This window comes from Benincasa hispida, chromosome 4, assembly GCF_009727055.1.
Source record: "Benincasa hispida cultivar B227 chromosome 4, ASM972705v1, whole genome shotgun sequence".
NCBI lineage: Eukaryota > Viridiplantae > Streptophyta > Magnoliopsida > Cucurbitales > Cucurbitaceae > Benincasa > Benincasa hispida.
Genome location: NC_052352.1, coordinates 20,312,919 through 20,337,132, shown reverse-complemented (window position 1 = coordinate 20,337,132; position 24,214 = coordinate 20,312,919). Strand labels below are relative to the sequence as shown.

The following is a 24,214-nucleotide window of genomic DNA, read 5'->3' as shown; positions in this document are numbered from 1 at the left end:
GCAATATCGAAAGATATAAAGCTCGTCTTATTGCAAAAGGTTTTACTCAAAAGGAAGGCATTGATTACAAAGAGACTTTCTCTCTGGTTTCATCGAAAGACTCGTTTTAGGGTAATCATGGCACTGGTAGCTCACTTTCATTTAAAGCTACACCAGATGGATGTAAAAACTGCGTTTCTCAATGGGAACATTGATGAGACGATTTATATGGTGCAATCAGAAAACTTTATGTCTGATAATTCAAAGTCTATGGTGTGCAAATTAAAGAAATCCATTTATGGTCTCAAGCAAGCCTCTCGTCAATGGTATCACAAATTTCATGAAGTGATAACCTCATTTGGTTTTGAGGTAAACATTGTGGAAGATTGGGTATATCACAAGTTCAGTGGGAATAAATCAATCTTTCTGGTGTTATATGTTGATAACATACTCATAGCTAGTAATGATGTAGGTTTATTGCATGATACTAAGAGATTTCTCAAAAGAAATTTTGAGATGAAGGATCTTGGTGATGCTTCTTTTGTATTAGAAATTAAAATACTGTGAGATCATTCTCAAGGTATTTTGAGATTGTCACAAAAGAACTACATTGAAAAAATCTTGAATAGATTTGGCATAAAAGACTATGCCCGGGAGAAACCCCGATCACTAAAGGTGATAAATTTCATTTAGGTCAATGCCCCAAGACCACACTCGAGACTAAGGAGATGCAAAAGGTTCCCTATGCATCGGCCATTGGAAGTTAGTATGCTCAAGTATGTACGCGTCCAGATATTGCATTCATAGTTGGAGTGTTAGGCAGATATTTGAGTAACTCGGAGATGGATAATTGGAAAGCAACCAAACGGGTTATGAGGTATTTACAGAGAACAAAAGATTATATGCTCACTTATCGGAGATCAAAAGTTTTGAAGATCATTGGGTATTCTAATTCTGATTATGTTGGATGTCAAGACACTTTGCGATCCACTTCAGGCTATATCTTCATGTTGTCTGGAGGAGCTGTATCCTGGAAAAGTGTTAAACAAACACTTATGGCTTCTTCTACCATGGTTGCGGAGTTTATAGCATGTTATGAGGCATCCAATCATGGAATATGGTTGTGAAATTTTGTCACTGGGCTGCGGATAGTGATTGGCATAAAAAGACCTCTAAAATTATTTTGTGACAATAAGTCGGCTGTCATGTATTCCAACAACAATAGAAGTAATACGAAGTCAAAGCATATAGACATGAAGTTTCTGATTGTTAAAGAAAGAGTTCAGAATGGTCAAATTTCGATAGAACACATAGAAACAAACTCTATGGTGGGAGATCCATTGACTAAAGGTTTACCACCTAAAGTTTTTCATGAGCATGTTGCTCACATGGGCATTAGTGACTTTTCTAATTCCATGGTTTAGTGGGAGTTTTTTTATTGAGGATGTTCTTTGACCTTATTTAGTTTATGTTCTATATAGAATAAAGTTGATGGTTTATGTTTTATTATCTGAACTTGTTTATCATGCATGCAGTTTAGCATAAAGTTTTTTTTAGAATGATCTCATTAAGGAATTTGGACCAGTTGGAAACAGGCACGATCCAGATCACTTTGCATGTAGTTTCCATGCTATCCATCCATACTTGATCTATGTCATTGAATGTATTGGAATTGGTGATCAAGGAAGGTTTAGTTACAAGGGTAGTGACGAAAGCCGCCTTGATTCTATGCTAATACAGGAGATGGACCAGATTGAACTAAAAAGGAATTCTATTATTGAAATAACTTGTTTATGCGCACTTAAGGTTTATGTGATTTAATTATATTAGGTACATAGACATAGCCCAAGTGGGAGATTGTTAGACATATTTAAATAATAATATGTTTAATTAAAGTATGGGCTATGTATGTGGATTAATAATTTATCACATTGGGTTATTTTATTAGATTGGGCCCTATTATGTGATCTAATTAATTAAGGCCCTAGATTCCTAATTGAGTATGGACTTAATGGGTAGAAGCACATTCCTAGTTAATTAGGGTTTAATGGGAACCCTAATTGAACTAGTATATAAAGAGACCTTAGGGATATGGTCCCCGATATACCAAAACAATAAGCACTCGGTCTTTCTTGAATCCCATCTAGAGGGAGATTCCACTAAGGGCATTCGGAATTTTGGTTGAGGAAGATCCTAGTCATCCATCATCATCTTGAAGCTATCATCAATTTTGCAATGGAATCCGGTATGTTATTCTTGATAATTTGACATGAATGATCCTACGGTTTATCTATTCAATATAAATATCAAGAATTTATGCTAACACTAGTTGCTCTATGGTGAAGATGGATCGCAAGAGGAGACTGTTGCTCAAAAGATTATGATGGACAAAATGACAGTAATTTTCAATGTACTTGGTACGTTCATGAATTATATCATTGTGAGCAATTTGGATAGCACTTCGATTGTCACAGTGAAGGATAGTAGTGATACAATAAACCTTCATGCATTGGAAGAAATCAAAATCAATAAACACTCTAATTACACTTAATTTGAGATTAAAAGCATGCAAAAAAAAACAAATTTTACAGAAGAGGGTTTCAAAAGTAATACCTTTGACGAATCTCAGCAATTTCAACTCCTTTCCACGAATTGAGTCTCCAAATTGGCAGAAGACCACCACAATAATCTTTTCTACTATCCTTTAACTTGGATTGAGAGGTGGAATCTTTGAATTAGCTCAATTAGGTGAAGGGAGTGAAAATGGTTTGAGAGGGTGCAGAAATTTGAAATTCGAAATGCATAAAACCAAATGCATGCTCATTCCACTAAAAATGGAAGCTTTTTAAAAAGTAAAACCATGCCAGTAATATTAATTCAACATAGTGACACTTCAAACTCCAATTAGAAAGTGGGCAAGTCTAATTTGGGATTAACCCACCCAATTTGTGAAAAGGTTGAAAATTTTCACCAAATGGAAATTTTCAATTTTCAAAGACTTTTTCAATTTTGAAAATTAAATGTAATTTTCACAAAATTAAATTTAATTAAATTCAAAACTGAATTTTTGAATTTTCAAAAATTTGAAAAAAAAAAAGTTTTATTTAAATAATTAATTAAATAAATTTAATTAACTGATTAATTAATAATTTAATATCAAATATTAAATTAATTAAATATTTAAGTTAAACATGAATCCAATTCATGTTAATCAATATTTAAATATTTTAATCTCTCCGATTACGTTTAATTTTGATAAACTAAACGTTTAATTATATCGAATATAATCAATCAAACTCTAAATTGAATTTGAACACTTCAAAATCAAAACCCTAATTTTGAATTTGAACATTTGAAATCCGCTTAATTTGCTAATCCAAGTTATAATTTTACGAGCTAATAAAGGGACCTTATGGACCTACAGATCATGAGCTCCAACGATTTGAAATTAATTGGCTAAACTCTTTAAACTGAATTAATCAATATTTGTTAACTATCGAGACACACCACTATAGCTTTGCATTCTCCTCCCTGTAGATATATTTCTGTCCACTTTAACCATATTCAGTAAGTCGATCCTTCACAGTTGTTCGTATTTACATCTAAGTCAAAATTACCATTTTACTCCTGTAAATACATCTTGCTCCTTAAGCTCCCACTGAACCTGTATTGAACAATTTGATATAGTTCAACTAATAAACTATGACCCTCTTGATCATGAGAGGGTGGGGCCTAGTTGTTCAAGACCAAGAATCAGTACTTAAGAGAACAACCTATCTGCTAACCCTAAATTGGGTAGGAGTAAATTCCATCTTGTAGGACTATGTCCCCAGCTATCTATTTGGTCTTATCCGTAAAATGGGAGGCTTATTGAGCAGTGTTATTGAACTACTCTTATTTATGCAGATCAAAAGATAATCCCGAATAAACAGGAGTTTATAGTTAGCTCAAGATTAAGATCGAGTTACCCTAGGTCATTAAATTTGAAATAGTCAGTTTTAACAGTAAACGGTCGTTGTAAGGAAAAGTGACTATTTCGATGTCCGATTTTATGCAAACATCCTTTGCATAGAATGCCTCTACTCGCATGTCTCCACATGAGTGATTTTGGAATCACATAATTTGTATCAATATACAAAGTGGGTCACATCTAATAGTGTTACCAGGATAAGGTACTCAATCTCATCCATATACGTGTAGATCAATTTGGCTATATACTAAAACTTGATGCATTTTTATGTCTCCACATAAAGTTAAAGTATTCATATTATAGCCATGGATTTGTTTATTGGATTTTTATTACAGAATGCAATATCAATAATATTTTCTTGAATGAAAAACTCAGTAATACTTTTATTGATAAATAGAATATGTTTTCAATATTTACGAACTACGAGTTTTAAGACATTCCTAACAAGTAGCAGAGAGTTGAGGGGCCCCTATATCTTTCAGGATCCAATTAAGCCATAATAACTCTAAAGTAGCATCAACAAGGCGCACGATATTCAAACTTTGTGTTGGAACGGAAAACAATAATTTGTTTCTTACTATGCCAGGAAATGAGAGAATCGCCTAGATAAAAGCATTAACCTGTCATGGATCGTCTACCAATAGGATCACTAGTCCAGTCAACATCAAAATAACCAGATAGAATGAGGGATGATTGAGAAGAAAACTGAAGTTCATGACCAAGAGTGCCTTTAACATAACGTAGAATATGAAGCACGTTAGTAAATTATAAAGTGCAAAGAATGTCCATGAATTGACTGACAACATGAACTACATGAGCAATATCTGGGTGACACTCATCGAGAGGAACATCGTCAAAAGGGGTAAGATGAACATTCGGATCCAGTGGTGTTGAGGTGGCAGAGTTAGTAATAATAGAACAAGCCAATAGGTCAGAGGCATATTTTGCTAGAGATAAGTAGTACCCATTAGAGCGGGATGAGACCTCAAGGCCAAGAAAATAACTTATTGGTCTGAAATCTTTCATCTTAAAGTGTTTTCTAAAATAACATTATAGATCAGATATGGCTTTAAGATCATCACCTGTAATAATCATGCCATCAACACCTGTAATAATCATGCCATCAACATATAGAAGGAGAATAATAATACCATGAAAATTCTAACAAGTGAATAGTGTTGAATCATGGGAGCTGGAAGTGAATCTTAATTAAGTTATGGTGGAACTGAAAGTTGCAAACCATGCTCATGGAGCTTGTTTCAAGCCATATAATGCACGGCGAAGAAGATACACTTTCAGAGGTGGAGGAAATGTGCCAAGTGGTGGTTTCATATATACTTCTTCAGATAGGATGCCATTGAGAAAAATATTTTTAACATCCATATGAAGGAGGGGTCACTGTTTGGCGGCCACAATGACCAAAAGACTGCAGACAAATGTCATTCGAGCTATAGGAGCAAATGTCTCTTCATAGTTAATGTCGTATTGCTATGAATAACCTTTTGCAACAAGGTGAGCTTTGTACCATTCAATACACCCATCAGAGTGTATTTTAATTTTGTAAATCCACTTACAACCAGTAGTTCTTTTTCCATGAGGCAAATCCATGTAGTCCCAAGTATGAGTCTTTTTTAGAGCTTGAAGTTCTTCATTTGTTGCTTCCTACCAAAGAGGGTTAGTACTAGCCTCTTGGTAAGATGTAGGTTCAACTAGATACATAATAGTAGAAAAACAATAGTAATCCTGGAGATGACAAGAAAGTACTCTTACCCGACTGGAGTGTCAAACAGTTGTAGATTTAAGTTCAATACTGGAGACAGATGTCAAATCTGGGAGAGTAGAGACAAAATCTAATTGATCAAGCTTGAGGATATGCTAAGGATCAATAGTTGAATGCAAATTATTGGAGGCCAATGTGAAGTTTTAGAGAACCGGTTCATGGGCTGAACGATCAGATTTAGAGACTGGGGGGTCAGACATGGGAAATAAATTACTAGAAGGATCAGTGAAGAATGGTTAGGAACTAGTGAGAAAGGCGTGAAAGGAGGACAAACTGGAAAACATACTATGTTCCTAAAAGGTAATATGACGAGAGATGCGTAATCGTTTCAAGATAGGATCCCAATAACAAAAACCTTTGTGTCCAATACCATAGCCAAGAAAGCAGCTTAAAGAAGCATGTGGTTTAAGTTTGATGTACTCATGAGACTGGAGTAGAGCAAAACAAGCACAACCAAAAAAAATTAGGTGAGAGTAGAAGGGGAAGTACTATATAAGCGTTCAAAGGGAGATATGTTTTAGAGAAAGGAAGATAGGAGACGGTTGATGACATAAACTGATGTGAGAGTAGCCTCACCCCAAAACTTCTCTAGATAGGATGTAGGGAGTAGTTGGGCACGAACATAATCTAAGATATGACGATGCTTGCATTCTACTCATCCATTTTGTTGGGATCTGTGAGGGTAAGAACGTTAAACAAGGGTACCTTGTTGGGTAAGAAAGGAAATAAGGTTTGAATCCTTATATTCCATGACATTGTCTGTGCAAAGAATTTTAATAGTAAGAGAAAATTGTGTTCGAACCACATTGCAAAGGCAATGTATACTTAAGACAAGGTAGAACGATTTTTAAGAAAATATATCCAAGTAAAGCGAGAATAATCATCAATGAATAATATAAAATGATGATAACCATTGACAGTTGGGGTAAGAGCAAAACCCCATATATTAGAATGAACCAAGCCAAATTCTCCTAATATTTGGCCCAAATTGTAGCTCATGATATATATATGGTAATAGAGAGAAATAATGGTGAAAATTCTCATCATTGCATAGCTAAAATCTTAAAATCATTCCAAACTATAGCTTTTAAGGAAATGTTTGATAATATATTTGTTTCATTTTTTTTTTTTAAATACTCATTTGATAACAAAATTCGTTTGTTATTTTCAAAATTAGAAAAATGATTTTCAAATCGGCCCTATATTTAAGAAATTATTAAAGTAGTTTCAACCTGTTTCGTTTCTAATTCGTTGTTCATTTTTTAACCTTCCCAAATGATTCTTTGCTTTGTTGGTCAAGGGGCATGCAGACGTTTATACACTATCGCTGCTCTTGCGTTCAGATCTAGTTAAAAATACCTTTATTTTTATCAATTTTGTTCTTAATTACATATTTATATATTGTTTGAACTCTTCAATTTTAAATTTTGAAATAGGTCTACATACTATTTTAATTTTGAATTTGAAAATTTTCAGTACTTATATTGCAATATATATTTATATCTTATTTAAAATTTAAAATTTATTTCTTAATTATTAGTACACTTCGGAACATGTTAGAATATTGTTCATTAAAAGTGCATTTAGTCTCAGTTTAATATTTTACAAACACGATATTCACAAAATAAATATAATAAATTTAATCCGAGTCGAATCTATTTAAGACAAAGGAATCAAGTGATAAATAATATTGCAAATCAAATTTGAACAATAATTAAGGGATAGAAACAATTGTAATATTGTTGTTAGTTTTGTATTGAAACTTCTTTGCATTAGATCATGATGTAAAACTTTTGATAATTGTATTTCTTATATGTTCTAATGCATGATGTATACTTTTATATTATACAACTAAATTATATTAAAATTATAAAACAAGGGGAAAATAAGAAAAATATCATAATAATAATAATAATAAAAAGATCGTTATCAAAAATGTAAATATTTTTGTTTATTTTTCTTTCAAAAAAATTAATAAACAATTATAGTATTGCTACATATTTATGTTTCTAACTCTTAAAAAACAAAAGATAAAAAACGAAAAACAGAAAATAGGAAATGAAAACGTATGTTATCAAACGAGTCTAATTGGACCCATTTTTTTTTTCGTAGTTATTTCTCTCTTTATAAGCTATTCATTTATAAAGTATGGTGAAGTAGTATTTTAGAAAAGGTATTGTTAACATATTTGAAAAATCGACATTTTTTTTTTCGATTTGTAAAATTATGTTAGAAGACATTGTTGATACTTAAACTTTCATGAAAGTAACAATGTTAGTAATGAAATTTTAACTTGTAACTGCTTAATCTATATACTTTAAATTTGTAATTTTTTTTCAATAGGATGACTCAATTTGTTGTTGTTTTTTTAAAAAATACTTTATTCATTTGGTTCTTAATCAATTTTTTTTTAAAAAAAATTATTAAATCTTAATATTCTATAACATTAGAAGCTATATTATATCAAAGTATATAGACTATAAGGTTTTATGTTAAAGTTTTTAAAGACTAAATTATTATAAAATCAAAAGTATGGGGACATGTAATTCGTTACAAACTAAAATTTTTGTTGCATAAAAGTTTTATGGACTGATTTTTCTAGTACAAAAAGTAGAAAGAAGAGGAATGAATCTCTAACCTCATGTGAACTATGCATGTTCACTTTATTGTAGCTTATGGAATCAATAAAATTGTAACATAACATTTAAAAAACATAACAATGAATTTTTACGAACTTTAGAACTTTAAAAAACATAACATGACACAAAAAGTAAAATTGTCAAACTGCAAGTTTAGCCAATTAACTTTTGAAGTCATTGTGTCTAATCAGGTTCCATACACATAATTTTGAAAATCTGATACTAATAGGTTTACGAACTTTATAAATGTTTAAGTCATTAAACTTTCAATTCTATGTTTAATAGATAAATCTATTCTAACCTTTTTTTTAGATTCATTAATCTAAACTGAATTTTGCATCTTAATAAAACCCTTAAGTATCGATGTTCTATTAAAGAAGTTTGTGAATTTTAAGTAAATGTCAAATAAATTAGGGATCTATATTTGAGGCAAAATTATAAATTCATAAACATTTTTTTTTGTAATTAATACAAAGTTGAAAGTTTGAAAATTTTGTAAGTACTTCTAAAATTTCATTGATTTATGGGAGCAACTTTAATAAAAATAAATAAATTGAAAATTGGACAAGTGTCCTTATGTTTTGCTTTTTTAAAAAATATGGCAAAAAATTTTCGCCTGAAATTTTGGTTGTTATCTAATTATGATATGTTTGTTATATGATTGCTATCTGATTTGTATGTGATTGCTATGTGATTGTCATACCTGCAATTACAAAAAAGCTGAAATCATGATTTTGATTTTTTAAAATGTATTTTCTATATAATATAATTTTCTTAATTTTTTAGATAGAAAATTTTGAAATTTTACATTCTAAACTTGTAATTGAATAAAATAAAATATGATTGCATATTTTAGTCTCTACAACGTTTAATTCAGTCATCATTGGCATATTTATATGTTTTTAAATTAACAAATCTATCATACATGATATTAAGATTTCAATTGAAATTTCAATTTTGTATCTAATAAATCTTAATTCATAAAATTTTTAAAAATTTATAAATACATAAGATATAAACTTTCTAATTTGTTAAAATATATATATATCACACGAGAACTTCCCAAATGGTCACCCAACTTAGTATTACTCTCACTCAAACATGCTTAACTACAAGAGTTCTGATGAGATTTGGTGAATTAGTAGTGATATGACATACCCAACTTCCTAATTAATTTTGAGTCTCATGAGATAGAGAGTTTAATTTTGTGTATTTTAAGACTGACTACTTGTTTTAAAAAAGTATAATGCGTAAATTATCCAAAGTAAAATATTATAAATTGAATCATCATTAGAAATGTCTATGAAGTAGACAGGACCGTTCTCGCCTCTTGTTTTAATCCCATATATCCTCATGAAATTATCAATTTAGTTTTCCAGGAAATGGGGTGGAGATTCTCCATAAAAAATTTGCGGAAATTGAATTTCTTGTGAAAAAGTTCCCACTTATTTTTGTTTTTCCATTTTTTTTTTATAACTTACAATTAATTAAAAAGTTTTAAATTTATTCTCAGCCATATAATTTTTTTTAAGATTCTTCTATATTAACTGAGTCGTTTCATATACATTTTTTTTTTTTTATTAAAAAACACTATAAAATTTTGTAATAAAAATAATAATATTTTATATGTAGCCATATAATTGAAATATTTAATCTTATAGGTTTCTAAAATTTTATATTTTAGTGTGTCATCTAACCTTCATCTTAAACATTACAATATACATGATCTTAAAAATAGGAAAATTTTAAATATTAAAATATATAGAATTTAGAAATGTATTCAACTAGAGAAGAATTGGGATGAAAATTAGGAGAAGACTAATTGGGGAAGGATTTGAATTCAAAGACGGGGACAAAAAATACAACCCTTGTAAATTCTTCTCGATCCCCACTCCGTTCCCATCTAACCACCAACATTATACAAACTTAGATTTAATGTGTTCATCTTTCTAAATTCACAAATTTGTGAAACTATATATCTCATTAACGTAAAAATTGTAAAAATTGCATTAACTTAATTAATTTAAGATATGATATTTGTAAAATAATTAATTAATTAAATCATTTTTCTTTTTCTTTTTCTTTTTTTTTTTATCTTGGAGTTAATAGCTTTTAAAATAATATATAATTTTTTATGTTTAAGTTTATAGCCATATATATCAGTCATATAAAGTTAAGCTTAATAGTAATGTTTTATGATAATTAGTAAATAAATTTAGTTGACATAGCCAGTAATGAATAATTAATATAAATATGATTGATAACATTTTCTTTATATATAGTTAAATTTCTTGTTGGATATATTTGTATAAAAGAATCTTCATACATTCTTTCAGAGAGAGAGAATCATTATACATTTGTTCACATTTTGATAAATACTCCAAATATAATTTTATGAACAATTGAATATTTATTCTATAAAATTGTTAATTGGAAAAAATTGGATGGGCAAATGTTTAGAAATGTTTTGTTTATTCATAAAATAATTCATTCCAATTTCATAAAATTTCCAAGATGATAGAATTTTAAAATAGTTTTAAAAAATAGATTTTATATTTCTACAAAATGCATATTAATTAAGTTAATTAGTAAACATAAAATAAAATAGAGATTGTGTACCAAATACACTTTGATTTTCTATATAAATTTAAACACAAGTTGTTGAGGATTGTCCAAGCAAGATTGAAGCCCAAAAGCACCCTCAAGTCTGCATGGGAGTTCATAGATCCCAAAAGATAAAGTCAAACCTTTGGATCTCGGATAGATTAGTTGAGCTTGCCCTATTTCATGGAAAGAAAAATATAGTAGAGTTAAATTTGCCACTTGTACTCTACAACCTTAAGAGCCACAACCACTTTTGACACTGTCGATATTATACATTTTTTAAACGAGAATCAGGGAGAATGAGCCTTATAAATAGGCTTACACCATCGGCTTTAAGATGTAAACAAATTCCTTATATATTTAATCAAGTTAAATACTTTATGTAATAACTTAAGCATCAAAGTGTACTTGGGTTGATATCACACCGATACGAATATTTTTGCAAGTCAGTTCCAACTCTAGAGTGACACGTTTGAACAAGACGAGAGGAGAGAGGATCTAGACGATATATCCGTGTTAATACAAGCTAGACTGAATAACTTTAAATTTAACGAATCTTTTAAATTACGAATCAAACTATCCCGAAAATTTAGATTAAATTTGTAATTTTGAAAGAAGAAAGAGAATAGTAGGCGGGATGAGTGAAAAAAAGTAGTGCAAAGTTATGGAATTTAGGGCAGTGGGCTTTTTTGGCCATACTTTAGAGAGAGCCATTAGGAGTTAAAGAGCCGATGTTGATAGGTTTAACTTCTTCCCCATTCAAACTTCTTGCTCACGTCACTACTACGTCATGCATCATTCTCTCTCTTCCTGCCATTTTCAGAATGTTGACAAAACCTTTTTTTTATTTTATAAATTCACTATTGCAATTTGCAACATCTTTTTCTTTAACAACACCATTATTATTTTATTATCTCATAAATTTCAGTCACAAACCACTTCATTTCCTTCTTTCACCCTACTACTAATTCATTCTACTCTCCAAAAATTAAAGAGTTTTGTAGTTGTTTCTTTTGTTTTTATTTTTAGAATTTAAATTCGTTTGCTTACAACTCTTTTTAGCATGGTTTTTTTTTAATCTTTCTTTGCGAAAAGCTTGAATTCTTATAAAAAGTAGTTTTTTTTTATTTTTTAAATATGATCAAGAATTCAAATATTTACGAAAAAAAATTAAGACCATATTTGATAATGTTTAAGACGGATCTGTTAACTATTTGGTTTTTTAAAATTAAGTCTATAATACATCTTTCAATTCTAGAGTTTTTTTTTTATCTACTTCTTACCAGTATTTTAAAAAATCAAACAAAGTTTTCAAAACTAAAAAGAATATAGTTTTTAAAAATTTATTATTTTTTTTAATTTGATTAAAAATTCATTAACTCAACTCTTTTATTTAATAAACATGAAAACTATTATAAGAAATGGAGAGGCAACAAGCACAATTTAACCAAACATAACCTTAGTTTTAATTTTTTTTTTCTTTAAAAATGCATGCTTGTATTTCTCGCATTCAATTTTATTAATAAAGAAATACTTGGACTCCTAAATAAACTTCAATTTAAAAAAACAAAAACCAATTTTTGGAAACTATTTTTTTAAGTTTTCAAATTCTAACTTTAGCTTTTAAAAATATGGGTAGAAAATGGATAACATGAACTTAATTTTTAAAAACCCAATAGTTACCGAATGAAACTAAGTGATTATCCATCAAAGTTTAAACTAAACTATAAATTGATGGTAATGAATTGAGCTATATTCATATTAACAGACAAATAAAAATTAAAAATAAGAAAAATTAAACAGGTGGGAGAATTGAGAGAATAAGGTTTTTATTTTTTTTATTTTTTGGAGTGGGAGGAAGGCATTAGAAAACAGAAAGATTAAAGACAGGTCTTTTTTTTTTTTTTTTGGCAGACTGGGGAAAAATTGATGGCCACTCTCTCATCCCCTCTCTTATCCTTTCTTTTCTCCCCTCTTTAAATTATATATTTTTTATTATTCTCCAAAAGGGTTAACTTGAAAACCCCCCCAAAAAATTACTTTTTTAATTTTTTAAAAAATATTTTGTTGTTTTGTTTTATTTATAAACACATCTGAAGAAGATATACAGAACCCATATTTTGTTTTGTTTTAATCTAATCTCCGGCAAAAGAAAGTTTTCATTTTTAATTTTTTTTTTCAAAAAAAAATCGATTTTTTTTGGGGATTCTTCAAAAATGGAATTTGACGAGGAGAACGACGATGAAATAATGGAAGAGATGCCAATCGCCACTCACCACTACGACTCGCTCAGTAACTCAGCTTCAACTCGGCCCAAACACGGAGAAGGTTCATCGGCGGTGAGAAAAAGCAGCAGCAGCAGCAGCGGAGGGAGTAATATTAGATATAGAGAGTGTTTGAAGAATCACGCCATCGGAATCGGCGGACACGCGGTGGACGGTTGCGGCGAATTTATGCCGGCGGGAGAAGAAGGGAGTATAGATGCACTAAAATGCGCCGCCTGTAACTGTCACCGGAATTTTCACCGGAAAGAAACGGATTCAGATCAAGGACATTACTATTACCAACAACAGCAGCTACAAATTTGTTCATATCGTGGGCCCACCCCGCACCCATCTGCTTACGTGTACTTAAGAGGAGCCCCAGTTCAACCAAGGGCGTTGGCGTTGCTGGCGGCGGGGAGGGAGGAGGATGATACGTCAAATCCGAGTAGTAGTGGCGGAGGAGGCGGCGGCGGCGGAGGAAGTGGAAGTGGGTTGTTGAAGAAGAGATTTAGGACAAAGTTTAGTACAGAGCAAAAGGAGAAAATGTTAGGGTTTGCGGAGAAAGTTGGATGGACAATTCAGAAACACGACGAGGCTGACGTGGAACGATTCTGTACGGAAACCGGAGTCCGTCGGCAAGTACTTAAGGTGTGGATGCATAACAATAAGCATACTTTGGGGAAGAAACCCTAAATTTAATTAGGGTTTTGTTTCATTTTAATTTGGTGAGTTTAATTAGCAATGGATTATTATTATTGATCTTCTTCTTTCTTCTTCATGATGATTATGATCATGTTCTTTAGTGCATTGTTGAAGAAAAATTCCCAATTTAGGGGTTGAAAACTAGGGTAGATTAACTAGGGGCTTTTTTTGGGATGAGTTTGAGTAGTTTTGAAGTTTTTTGGGGGGAAGGTATGAATTTGATGAGGATGATGATGTTAAGAATTAAAAAATGAATTGCACACACCATTTATTAATGGGGTTGTGTTGAAAATTTGAAATTGGAATTATTCTCTCTATTTTGGGTGGATTTTTGGGATGAAGGGGTTGTTGGATTGTAAATGTAGGAGGAGTTTTGAATAACAAAGAAAAAAAAAAAAAAAAAAAAAAAAAAAAAAAGAAAAAGAAACAAACGTGGTAGGCATGCAAAGCCAGCTCTTTTCTTTTGGTTTCTATTCACATCTGTCATCTTCTTCCTCTTTTCGGAGGGCCACTTTAATTACAGATACGAACATAGCTTAGTAGTTAAAATATTTTTAGTACGGTGATTAAAACATTTTTATTTCCTATTTTAAGATGTCAATTTAAGTGAGTTTTAGTTTTATTGGATAAATATACTAATTACCATTTTGAAATGGTTGAATTACTTCTAAAACTATACGGCTTGACTCTATTGGAGATGACATAAATGCTATTAAAGATCTTGTCTTTATTTTGTGTGGAAGTATACTATGTTTTCTTTTTTAAATGTAACATGGAACTATATAGAACGAAGTAGTTAATTATTTAAGGAACAAGTTTGGTGTTTGTAACCAATGGGAAATAAGAGAATGAATCTTTGGAAGTGGATTTTGGTAGCAAAAGTAAAGAACACTAATGTAGTTCAAGTGTTGAGCTTGTGTCCGGTGTCGGGACAATGATGTCAAAATTGATTTCAACTTTTTTTTTTTTTTTTGATTTAATGTTTGTGTTTTTTGTGTATTAATAACATTGAACATTTGAGGGTTTTTTTATTTGGGAAAAAAAAAAAAAAAAAAAACTCTTCTTTGCTTTGGTATAATACCTTTGTTTATTGCTCTCTGACAATACAGCTAAGATTTTAAGATATTTTCATATTCATATATATTTTTCTCTTTGCTTTTGCCTTTGCCTTCTATCTCATCAACGTAAAGCTGAAAAACCATCTCTGTTCCTAATTGGATTCCTTCACACCCTCCATTATTATTTATTTATTTTCTTTCAGAAATTTCTATTTCAATAATAGACTAACAAGGCTAAGATTACCTTACTTTTTTTTTCTTTTTTTTTTAATGTTATTTAAGCATTTAGGTCCAATGGTAGTTTAATATATGATATATGGGGAAAACAAACGTTTTGTTATTTAATGTTTGGGTTATTAACATCAATCCTAATTGATATGATTATTTTTAAATCAAATTAATCAAAAGCAATTAAAAAAAATACGTGAACTAATATTATCATATGTAAGATCATCATAACCCTATCAAGGAGAATTCTTAATTTGATTTCAAATCTTGACATGGTATAAGTTCCAAAATTATTGACAACGGGGATAATTCAACATTGGATTTATAATCGTCAAGATAAATCTTATTATTAAGATTGAAGGTTCAAATCTTCACTCTTACATTTGGTGTAATAAGAAAAGAAGACCCGTTTCATATATAATCCTCGATATATATATTGAAACTTAAAATGAAACTCATGATTATTATTTTTTTGGGTTAAATTATAGTACTTAAACTTTCATCTTGGTGTATATTTTGTCCTTGAACTATAAATGTTTTCTTAATGATCCTTGAATTACAATTTCATTTTTGCTCCTCAAACTTTAAAAAGTTTCTAATGAATATTTAAACTTTCAATTCTTGGATAATAAGTTTTTGAATGTTAAATTTTGTGTCTTATAGGTCTTTGACCTATATTCAACCTTTCGTAAAATTAACATAAAAAAGTAAGAATATAGGATGTGTCATTAGAAATTTTTTGTCTAATAAATTAGCTAATTTTTGGAATTTTAATATGTTAAGGATGAATTGGACACAAAATTACAAATTGAAATATCATACCGTTAGACATTTATTAGAATTCAAGGACTAGATAAACAAATATGAAAGTTCAAAAAACTGTAATCATTTTCTTTTTGTTATTTGAAATTTAAACAAAGAGGCGGGAATTTAAATTTACCATTTAGCATTTTTTTCCTTAAATTATGAAAGTTATTTTTTTGTGTAGGATGTAGATAGGAACCTTAAATATTATACCATTAAAATACACAGTGTGTTCGTTGTACTTGTTTTTGTCAAAAGATACAGAGGACAAAAACGATTGAGGCCTAGATAAGAATTGAAAGCCCATTGTGGAACGATGAACTGTCACTAGGAAAGAGTCCAAATATCATTATTAACATTCTCATTTTTCATTACCCCTATTGAACAATTTAATCTTAGTTTCTTTAGAAAGTTATGTAGCCGTATATTACAAATATGATGTTTACATTTTTAGGCCGTTTCGTAACTATTTGTTTTTGTTTTTAAAAATTAAACCTATTTCATCCATTTTCTTACAATGATTTGCATCTTTCTTAAATATAATGGTTGTATTCTTAGCCAAATTCAAAACAAGAATACTTTATTTAGTTCTCAAAATTTAGCTTTGTTTTTTATACCATTGGTGACACTACTACAGAAATTGGATTACTTGACGTTTTTTCAATGTCAAGTAGAAGGTATACTTGATGCTAATAAAAGCGTCGTCTATTTTACTGTCAAGTATAATGTCATAACTTGATACTATAAAAACGTCAAGAGAAATAATTCTTGACATAATTTCCATGTCAAGAAATATAATACACTTGACACTAATGACATGTCAAGTGTATTAATTCTTGACACTTATTATTGTGATTACTCTTGACATTTTTTATTTGTCAAATATATTTTTATCTTGACACGAAATAATGGTCAAGTAATCTAATTCTTGACACATTTCCAATGTCATCTATGTTTTTTTTTCCAATGAAACTTTCAAATTTAATTTTCATTTCTCATTTTCTGCATTACATTTGTTCCAATAAGACAATTTCATCAACTAAACAGTTGCACATATATTTCATCAATTGAGAATACTAAAATAAACAATCCCATTCTTCTATTAGTCATGTCTATATAAACGATTTCAAAATTTACAAGACAAATCGTATAACAGTATATACTTTATCAACCCACCCTAATATATGATAATTCCAAAATTGTAAGACCAATCTATATGTTCTATGTATTCCAAAAATCACAAGACTAAAATTCTATCCTCTACCACACATTTCTTTGAAGTATATAACCTATAATGACTTAACAAAACATTTACACAAAAAAAAGTTTAGGCATTCCCACGTAGCCACATACACAATTATAGGAAATCCATTTGATATAGCGACCTAAATATTCAGACCATTCCACGCGTACTTCATCGAATTCAAGTTGTGAGTACGAGATCCTCGTATCAATCTATAAAACATAGAAAGTGAGATATACATATTTATTTACTATTTACACTATCTATAATGTTACAATATATATAAGTAGTTTAAAGACATACCACATATGTTATAATATTCTTCTCTTTAGTCACGATTTCTCGCATATATCTCATAACGTAATACCCACATTTGACAGTTCCCACTTGTAAAGGGCACTACAATACAAAGCCAATAATTAATACACATATCATACAGATGCATTAAATAAACATCATTCGAATGCCACTTCAAAACTACAACAAAGTAATCCAACCTACGAAAAGTTCAATAATAATGGTTACAAAACGCAAATTCCAGCAACTATATAACAATTCCAAAAGAGTTTCAAGGCCTCAATACTTATCAAAACGTCCAAACATCGTTAACTTTGCTTTCAATCTCTTGAAATCTTTGAATTGAATATTAAAAATTGAAAATAACTCAATTACTTGACCAATAATTCAATGGGTAACAAAAAACTATTAATACTAACCTCCAAACTTACCAAAACCTGGTAAAGATCGATCTCAAACCTATTGGACAGCAACTCAACTTTCCAACACTTCAAAGATCATAGAACACAAATCAAAAATCACTTTTAACTTTTAAGCCCAAATCCAATAGACCAATCATTCCAAACTTATCAACACGACTTACCCAAAAATTAGGCTAAAATCCAAATCCGCTTTATTACTTCACCAATGGACTCCAACCTATGCATCACAATTAAAGCTCACACAACCAATTTCTAGCAATAACAATCAACCAAAAAGGGTTTCAAAACCTTCGTACTCACTAAAATCCTTCGAAACAACTTCAAATCTGCTAGAAAATGACTTATGACACACTAAAACAACCTTCGACCCGCTGGACAGTATCTCAAGACCTTCAAACCTCCAAATCTAGCATCCAACCATAATGGATAAATTAAAATCCAAACCAAAATCAAGTGGGTAACAAAAATTAACCAAAGAAAACCAAAAAAAAAAAATTCATGAATCTCTTTACCCACTAGATCCCCCGCCGGTCGTGGAGTTTTCGACGGCGACGACTAGCGAAACCAAGCAGAACGATGACTAGATGTTGGATTTGACGGGTCTGAGACAAATAACGACGATTGACGTGAACGAACTGGGTGGTGGAACTGACTAAAGGCAGCTCGACGGACTTACCTGTGACATTGATTTAACCAGTGAAGAAGGTGTCAGACGACCGTCGGGTGCGAGTGCTGGAGGGACACGACGAAGAAACTGACGGCGATGGAACTGGGGGCGTTCCTTTGTGTGATGGAAGCTACCGTCGACAAAACTAACAGCGTGGGTTTGACAATCGACGGCAGCAGCAAAGGGCAACAAGCGGCGTGAAGGGGCCGGACGGCGGACGAAGAAGATGAAGATTTGGGGGGAGATCTCGACAGCGTGAGGGTGAACCGAGAGAGGGAGAGGGAAATAAAAAAGAATAAAAAAGGAAAAAAAAAGGAAAAAAAAATAATATAATAACATATTTACCTTTTTTTTTTTTTCCTTTTTCAATTTCATTCTATTAAATTCCTTTCCCCCCAATCTCCAAAAGCAACCCATCCTCTTCCAATTTGAAAACAATAATTTTGGTCTAGGGCATTTAACTTTAAAATAATAATTTTGGTAAGAGGGAAACCAAATTTGAAAGGAAAATAAAAATGGGGGAGGGAGGGGAAAAAATAAAGATTAAAAAAATATTATTTTAATATTTTACTTGACACGAAAAATATGTCAAGTAAAAGCTTCTTATACTTGACACGAAAAACGTGTCAAGTAATGGATCGCATGAAAATATCTGAAACATTCCGTCAATCTCCGCTTTTTTAACCCTTTTACTTGACATTTTCTTTTCTAAAAGGTCATTACTTGACTTTTTTTTTTAAAAAGAAACGTCAAGTAATTAAAAACTGCAAGGGTCAAGTAATGTATATTTTGTAGTAGTGTGAAAAGTAGATAACAAATGAAAAAAATTTGGATGTGAGAGTAGTGTCTATAGGTTTAATTTTCAAAAGCAAAAACAAAAGAAAAAATGATTACTAGATGGAACCTTAATCTTTTGATTTCGCATTGGGACTTGGGAGTTGAAAATATAAGAGAACTTTATTTAATAATAAACAAAATTATAAATAACCATTGAAGGAGAAATTTTGGACCAATCAAATCTTGACGAATAAATTATAAAGTTGGGACCAATTTGTTTGCAATTTGTTCGCACGAAATTTCAATAGAAAATTATTTCGTGGAACTTGAACTTTGTATTTGTATTAATTTTATGGAAAGTTAGTACAATCTCTAATACATAATATTGTGATGCTCTTAAAACAAACTATAGTCTTTAAGTTGGTTGATCTTCCTGAATGATCGGCCTTTTAGCTCGTTGATTTTCTTGGATGATCGGCCTTTGGGCTTGTTGATCTTCTTGGATGATCGGCCTTTGGGCTTGATGATCTTCTTGGACGATCGACCTTTAGGCTTGTTGATCTTTCTGAATGATCGACCTTTTAGCTTGTTGATTTTCTTGGATGATCGGTCTTTGGGCTTGTTGATCTTCTTGGATGATCGGCCTTTGGGCTTGATGATCTTCTTGGACGATCGACCTTTAGGCTTGTTGATCTTCTTGGATGATTGACCTTTGGACTTGTTGATCTTTTTGGATGATCGGCCTTTGGGCTTGATGATCTTCTTGGACGATCAGCCTTTGGGCTTGTTGATCTTATTGGATGATCGGCTTTTGGGCTTGATGATCTTCTTGGATGATCGGCCTTTGGGCTTGATGATCTTTTTGGACGATCAACCTTTGGGCTTATTGATCTTATTGGATGATCGGCCTTTGGGCTTGATGATCTTCGTGGAGGATTATGTTCGTACGAGGCTTATGGAGAAACTTGTTTCGTGGGATTGAACTTGAGTTGGTGTTGATGTTTATGTTGATTTGATGTGATGTGGTTCGATCTTTAGTACTTGATTCTCTGATTCTCCCTCAGTTGGGTGGATGTGTTTGACTTGAAAAAGAAAAGCACATAACGTTCTTAGAGTAGAAATCTTGGAAGAGTGTTTGTGTCTTCAAAAGTCTTCTATCTTCTAGGAGTGCAGCTTTAGGAGTCTTGAGAGTCTTCTGTTTGTTGATGAATTCTCTCTAGGCTCTCTGAATGTAGAATTACTTATATCTTCAAAGGACTTCAGTCTTTAGAATGCTTATATCTTCAAAGGACTTCAATCTTCAGAATGCTTGCATCTTCAAAGGACTTCAGTCTTCAGAATGTTTGTATCTTCGAAGGACTTCAGTCTTTAGGTGTGATCAGCTTCAGGAGTCAAAGAGTCTTATGATTGTAGAGAATTTCTTATAAGCTCTCTACAGTATAGAATTGCTGACCCTTGCAAATAAGGGTAGCTTCTCTATTTATAGAGATCCCTGATGGGCTTCAGGGCTTGGGCCTAGTTAGCCTATAGGTTTGGGCTTGGTTGGTCAATGAGCCTGATATTTGGGACCAGTTAATTGGATTTGGGTCTGATTTGACATTCGGATCAAATTCAACTTATTTTTGGGCATATTTGAATTTTAATCCAAATAATAATATCAAATTGGGCCAAATTAAGCTTATCTGATTCAATGGTCACGATGAAACCACATGGCTTCATTGGACTTTGTCTTCAACTTCAATTCAAGACACATGTCTACTCCTAATTGGTCCCAAATTTGATGATTTGGAATTTGGTCATTAATTTAGTAAATTGCGTGGCAAATTAAATTAAGGAAGAAATTTTCATTGAAACCTACAAAAATGCAGGAACCAAAGGAGACTAGCTAGTAAAGTAGTTTGTTAGAACCTTAAAAGGGAACACTTTTGACTGGTACACTGATTTGGAGCCAGAAGTGATTGACAGGTAGGAATAGCTAAAAAGAGAGTTCCTCAACCGCTTCTACAGCACAAGGTGCCCGTTAGCATGATAGATCTGACGAACACTAAACAACAAAAGGGAGAGTCGGTCATCGTCTACATCAATCGATGGAGAGCTCTGAGCTTGGATTGTAAAGATAGACTCACTGAATTATCCATAGTGGAGGTATGCACCCAAAGCATGCACTGGGAACTTCTCTACATTATGCAAGTTATAAAACCTCGTACATTCGAGGAGTTGGTAACACACGCTCATGATATGGAGTTGAGCATCGCCAAAAGAGGAACTAAAGATTTCCTAGTCCCTGAAGAAAGAAAGGATAAAGAAGAAATCAAGGGCACTGAAAAAATCGTGAGTAGTGCTACAAAAGAATCTATGGTTGTTCATGTGTCCTCGCTGAAATTTTCCTCCAAAGGAAAACAAACAAAATTTGAAAGAAGACACAATGAGGGTGAGAGGAATCGTCCAACTCTTAAAGAAAGACAGAACAAGGTTTATCCATTCCTAGACTCTGATGTGGTAAATATGTTGCAACTGCTAGTGAAGCAACTTATTCAGCGACTAGAATGCAAGTGGCTGGAACAAATAGGAAAAGTAGATAATCCTAACTACTACAAGTATCATCGGGTCATTAGTCACCCAATTGAAAAGTGCTTCGTGCTGAAGGAATGAATTCTGAAGTTGGCTCATGAAAAGAAGATTAAGCTAGATTTGGATGAAGTCGCTCAGAAAAATCACGCTACAATAGCGGCGACTTCAAGTGCTCCAACACTATCTGTGTCCTATGCTAAAAGACAAAGCCTAATCAAGTTTGAAGCATTCGAGCCTATAGTTGTTCAGTTCCAACAAGAGATTCAAATAACAAATTCCGAAAAGAAAGATGAACTCGTTGAAGATGACAATGAATGGTGGATAGTTATGACTCGTCGAAAAGAAGACAGCCAAGCGGAGGCCCACCGTATTCTCAATTATAGTTAGAGGTCTCCTTGCTCGCCTTTCTGACACTGGTGCATTTGAGTTTGCTAAGCGCTTTTGCGTCAAGGGTGGACGCATGGATTTTTATACCATGTCTGTCGTTGTTTGCTTGCTTACCAAAGACTAATACCTTAATTGAGTCAGTCAAGATCAAATTTGTTTATCAAAGTGCTTCTCCACCCAAAAAGAGTCATGTTCCTATCGAAACTATAGAAAAAGGATCAAGACTCATAAAAAGAAAGGCAAAAAGAAGACATGGAAGCCTAAGCTTGCTAAGAAAGAAGACAAGGATTTCCCTCAATTCCGACGGCCGACAACTTTGGCAGAATTTCTCCCAATAAGCTTTCTCAATAATCATCCAGAGAAAGTATCAGAAGTTATTGCATGTCACACTGTCGGCATAATGGAAGTCGACAACAATCATATAACTGTCGAAGAAGTCAACGACTCAGAAGAAACGAAGGAAAAAACTTCTATCTTCAATCGTATTAAGCCTTTAAGTGCTCGATCTTCAGGCTTTCAAAGATTGAGTATGGCCACTGTAGGAGAATAAGACCAATGTCCAACGACTACTTCTACTCGAACTTCGGCCTTCAAAAGGCTAAGTATATCCACATCAAAGAAGGATCGACCTTCAGCATCGGCTTTTGATCGTCTCAAGACAACAAGCGATCAACATAAAGGAAAGATGAAAATCTTGAAGGCAACGTCATTCCATGAAGAAAACAACGACAAAAAGATTCACAGTCGTGTCTCTTCACGCATGAAGAGGAATTTTTCTCTTGACAAGAGCCTAAACTATGATGAAATAAGAGCTTCTGAAGTTTAAATGAAGAAGCTTCTCATCGCAACAGCCTAAACTGCATGATGCTCCTGGCCCGCATGAGCTTAAAATGCGAACAGCCCAAAAAAAAGTTATTTGTACGGCTATGTTATGACTTGATCCCTGTCATTATAAAGGGTACGTAGGCAACTTAAAGAAATTTAAGTTCAGTTGCGCATAAAAAAAATATTTTTGAACTACATTATGACTTGATCCTTATCATTATGAAGGGTACGTAGGCAGCTTAAAAGAAACTTGAAGTTCAGTCCAGTAAAAAAAAAAAAAAAGCTTGAACTACATCATGATTTGATCCCTTTCTTTAAGGGTACAAAGGCAACTTAAAGAAATTCAAGTTTAGTCCATCAGAAAGGGTACCACAACCACTAAAGTATGATACTACAAGATTGATGTTGATCATCCTCGTTAAAGAATGACACTCCATTTTGAAGATATTCATCCCTATTGAGGGCAATACAACGGATTGAAGATGTTCATCCCTCGTAAGAAGCTAGACAGTAATAAAAGGCACACACTTGGAATGCGTTTCGCTTCCTCTTCAAAATCAAACTTGGATGCTCCTCCATCTTTAATTTCAAAGGCTTCATCGATGCTCTTCAATTTTCAAGTTTACAGGCTTCATCGATGCTCCTCCATCTTCAAGTTCAAAGGTTTCATCGATGCTTCATCTTCATGCTCAAGTCTGGAGGCTTTGCAATGTCATCTTCATGCTCAAAGTCGTGAAGTCGAGCTCAATGTGAAGATTCATCGATACTTCATCAAACTCAAGTGCGGAGGATTCGCTGATGCTTCAAGCTCAAATGCGGAGGATTCGCCAATTCTTCAAGCTCAAGTGTAGAGGATTCACCGATGCTTCGTCAAACTCAAATGCGAAGGATTTGCCGATGTTTTGTCAAACTCAAACGTGAAGGTCTCATTGATGCTTCTCCATTTTTAAGTTAGAGGCTCCGTCGATGCTGCTCCATCTTCAAGTTCAAGGTCAAT

At 32.2% G+C, this 24,214-nt stretch overlaps 1 protein-coding gene across 1 annotated transcript; it reads left to right on the top strand.

The window, feature by feature from the left end:
- The first annotated feature begins 12,893 nt into the window (after positions 1-12,893).
- Positions 12,894-14,237, top strand: LOC120075892 (zinc-finger homeodomain protein 2). Its single transcript, XM_039029631.1, has one exon. It carries the CDS (start codon positions 13,189-13,191, stop codon positions 13,927-13,929), a length of 741 nt encoding a protein of 246 aa, XP_038885559.1. The 5' UTR covers positions 12,894-13,188; the 3' UTR covers positions 13,930-14,237.
- Positions 14,238-24,214: the final 9,977 nt, after the last annotated feature.